The 3,501-nt window shown below is 61.2% G+C and overlaps 1 protein-coding gene across 1 annotated transcript; it reads right to left on the bottom strand.

Annotated features, from left to right (window-relative positions):
* Nucleotides 1–734: 734 nt before the first annotated feature.
* Nucleotides 735–1,835, bottom strand: NEUROD1 (neuronal differentiation 1; the record flags this gene model as incomplete). Its single annotated transcript, XM_082284592.1, has 1 exon — nucleotides 735–1,835. The coding sequence occupies one exon, from the start codon at nucleotides 1,833–1,835 to the stop codon at nucleotides 735–737; it is 1,101 nt and encodes a 366-aa protein (XP_082140718.1).
* Nucleotides 1,836–3,501: the final 1,666 nt, after the last annotated feature.

The raw sequence follows: 3,501 nt of genomic DNA, 5'->3' as shown, positions 1-3,501 counted from the left end.
TGAATTGATATGTTTTAATAGAAAATAAATCTATCGTTCTTATATCTTCTCAAGACCTAGGGGATCTGGTTCTTATTGTACGGGGGAAAGGAAAAAGAAATAAAGAAAAAAGAAAAAAAAAAGAAAAGAAAAAAGAGACTTGCATGGGAAAGAAATTGCCTGGATTGTGCATTTTTTTTTTCTTCTTCATCTATTTGAAAAGGAAAGAAGTGCTAAGGCAACATAACTTCTCTAAGCACTTTTCTGCTGGTTTAAATTAGTTAAATCATTTTGTATAAATTAGATATAATTCTACCTTTCCAATATGTATAAAAATTGATGAAGCTGCATGGTTTAAAATAGGAAATTCACGTTATAAAAAGTCATTAAAAATTCTGTACAAAATCACAACAAAATAATTCAGCATGGGAAAGGTAACAAGTAGTAAAATGTTGGTTGAAAAATATAGATTTCATATATATTTTGTAATTGGCCCATCGCTAGTTTAAAAATTGCATAGATCCTAATTATTGCTTGTGATTTTGTTATCCCGATCAGGTAATTGACGCGATCCCAATGCCCCTACCCCAATTTACAGCGTCGCTCCGAGGAGCGGAAGCAAAGACAGCGGGTGAGCGGGGGGGACGCGGCGGCCCCGAGGCGGCGGCGGGACCCGCCGGGCTGCCCCCTGTAAACAAGGCGGTGGCGGGCGGCGGGGCGCGGCTCCCCCGGCCCTCCCTGCGGCGCGGGGAGGCTCAGTCGTGGAAGATGGCGTTGAGCTGGGCGCTGAGGACGCGCTCGTGGTGCGGGTGGCCCTCGTAGGGCGCCAGCCCGTCCACCGGGATCTCGCAGCGGGAGGCGGCGGGCGGGAAGATGGCGGCGTGGGCGGGCGCGGCGGCCAGCGCGGCGGCGGCGGCGGGGTAGTGCATGGAGAAGGCGTAGCTCTTGTCGAAGTCGGCGGCCGGCTCGTGCTTGAAGGAGAAGTTGCCGTTCACGCTGAGGGGCGGGCTGAGGGGCCCGTCGAAGGCGGGGCTGGCGCCCTCCGCCAGCCCGCTCTCGAAGAAGGGCTCCAGCGCGGCGCCGTAGGCGTGCGGCGGCTTGAGGTGGAAGAGGTGGGAGCTGTCCATGGTGCCGTAGGGCGGGCTGGGCAAGCCCGGCGACTGGTAAGGGTAGGGATGAGCCGGGAAGGGCGCGCCCGCCGCCGCCGCCGCCACGTGCGGCGGCACCTCCTGGCTCTGCTCGGGGAGGAAAGTCCGCGGGTTGAGCTGCAGGCAGCCGGCCACCAGGTTGGTGGTGGGCTGCGACAGGCCCTTGCAGAGGGTCTGCACGAAGGACACCAGGTCCGGGCTCTTGCCTGAGCGCAGGATCTCGGACAGCGCCCAGATGTAGTTCTTGGCCAGGCGCAGGGTCTCGATCTTGGAGAGCTTCTGCGTTTTGGAGTAGCAGGGCACCACCTTGCGCAGGTTGTCCAGGGCCGCGTTCAGCCCGTGCATGCGGTTGCGCTCCCTGGCATTGGCCTTCATGCGCCGCAGCTTGAACCGCTCCATCCGCGCCTTGGTCATCTTCTTCTTCTTGGGGCCCCGCCTCTTGGGCTTCTGGTCGTCGTCTTCCTCCTCCTCCTCTTCCTCCTCCTCTTCGTCCAAGTCGTCCTCTTCGTCCTCCTCCTCACCGTTCCGGAGCGAGTCCTCCTCGGCCTCGGCGTGCAGACCCTCTAGGTCCTCCTCCTTCTTGTCCACCTCGTGCTCCTCGTCCTGGGAGCTGAGGCACTCGTCCGTCCAGCTCGGGGGGCCCTGCTGCTGGGGCTCGCCCATCAGCCCGCTCTCACTGTACGACTTGGTCATGGTGAGCCTCTGCATCGCGGAGGAGACAGAAAAGAGACGCGTCAGCACCCAGAGCAGCGGCCGTGGCCCCGCGCGGTCCCCCGCGGGGAGAAGTTACCCGCGCTTCGCTTCCCGGTCCCACCGCCCCCTCCCGAGGGAAGCCCTGGATTCCCCACCGTGCCAGGGCAAACTTTTAATTGTCTCTGTGTTTCTGCTTTGTAATTAAATTGACATATGTTCAAATGCCATTATGTAACTCGCCGATATTAACGGGGAATATAAGAAGATTATGTGTGCGGGAGGCAGCCCAGGCGGCACGACGCAAGTGGACCAAGCGTGGGCTGTTTTGTTTTGTTTTGCTTCAAAAAAAATCCTCAAACATTTTTACCGAATAGGGGAAGGCAGACACACAGGGCACCTGCAGGACGGATGGCGCCTGTGACGCCTGTCCCCGCCGCTCTCCGCGGCTCCCCGTTGCCGCCTCCTTGCGTGGGGCTTGTGCCGCCCCAGCGGGAGCCGAGCACCTGCTCCCCCGGTCCCGCCTTCGTGCACAGGACTGTCGCTGGGTGCCCGCAGCGGGGCTGCGCGACCCCTGCCCGTGGTAACAGGTGCGGGATTGGCCCCAGCTTCCCGTCTCCGTCGTCCCCTCTGTTGCAAACGGGCATCGGTTCCCCCGCTTCCCGCGGGGACCTTTCGTGTGGGGTTGTGACCGCCCCCCGGTAGCGTCGGGTACACCGGGAAGAAACAATGCCGCCCGTCCGCCGAGGCGCTGGGACCTTGGCGATCGCGCTCCGCTGAGGAAAGGGAGCTGAAAGTTCGGAGGTGCATCGGTGGAAGGACGTTAACATATGTAACACGCGTCTGTATAAATGGACGCACATATACATATTTATATGTGCGTATGGACGCATATACATATTTACGCATATGTATGTGTGTGTATGGATGGATTACAGGTGTGCCCGCACACACCAGCGGGAACGACAGCAAGCGACAATAAAACCCGAAGCCGTTCCGGCAGAGGTAGATCCCGTCCGCCCCGACCTCCCAGGGTCCTCTCCCACCCCGGTAGCCGCCGCGAACCCTTTCCCCGCGGGGGCAAAACACGGTTTCCCGTTACCTCCGTTGCTCAGCCTCTCCTGCGCGGTGACGGTCTCATAACCCCGGCACAGCTCTCCGTGCGAGGGCGCCGCGCGTGTGTGTGGTGTTTTTTTTTTTTCCCGAGGTTGCCCAGCGCCGGGCTCCCCCCGTTATATAGCGGGACGGAGGATGCGCGCCGGGGGGCCGGCACCGGGACCCGGGTACCGCGCGGGCGCCGCGCCCCGCGCGCCTGCGCCCCGCCCCGCGCCCCGCCCCGCCCGGTGGCACGCGCCATATGGCCGCCCACGTCAGGCGCGGCGGCGCCCCCCACGTGACGCCCCTTATTTGTATGCGGCCGCGCGCCGCCCGCGGAGCCGCCACGCCCGCGCTGACCCGCCGGGCCGCGCCATCTGTCACCGCGCAGCGCCCCGGTACCGCGCCGCAGCGCCGAGCCGCCGGCCCGCCGAGCCGCATTGTTCCCATTGTTCCGGGGTGCGGCCACAGAGGGCCCCTCCGACCCCCGCATAGCATCTCCTAAAGGGCGCCTCTGACCCCCGGAGACTCCCTGTCCCAGTCCTTGTCGTTCTCTCTCCGCCACAGATCCCCTCCCCTTTCCCCGGTT

This window comes from Coloeus monedula (genome assembly GCF_965178545.1).
Source record: "Coloeus monedula genome assembly, chromosome: 7".
In the NCBI taxonomy this organism is placed as follows: Eukaryota; Metazoa; Chordata; class Aves; order Passeriformes; family Corvidae; genus Coloeus; species Coloeus monedula.
This window is presented reverse-complemented; position numbering and strand designations above follow the sequence as displayed.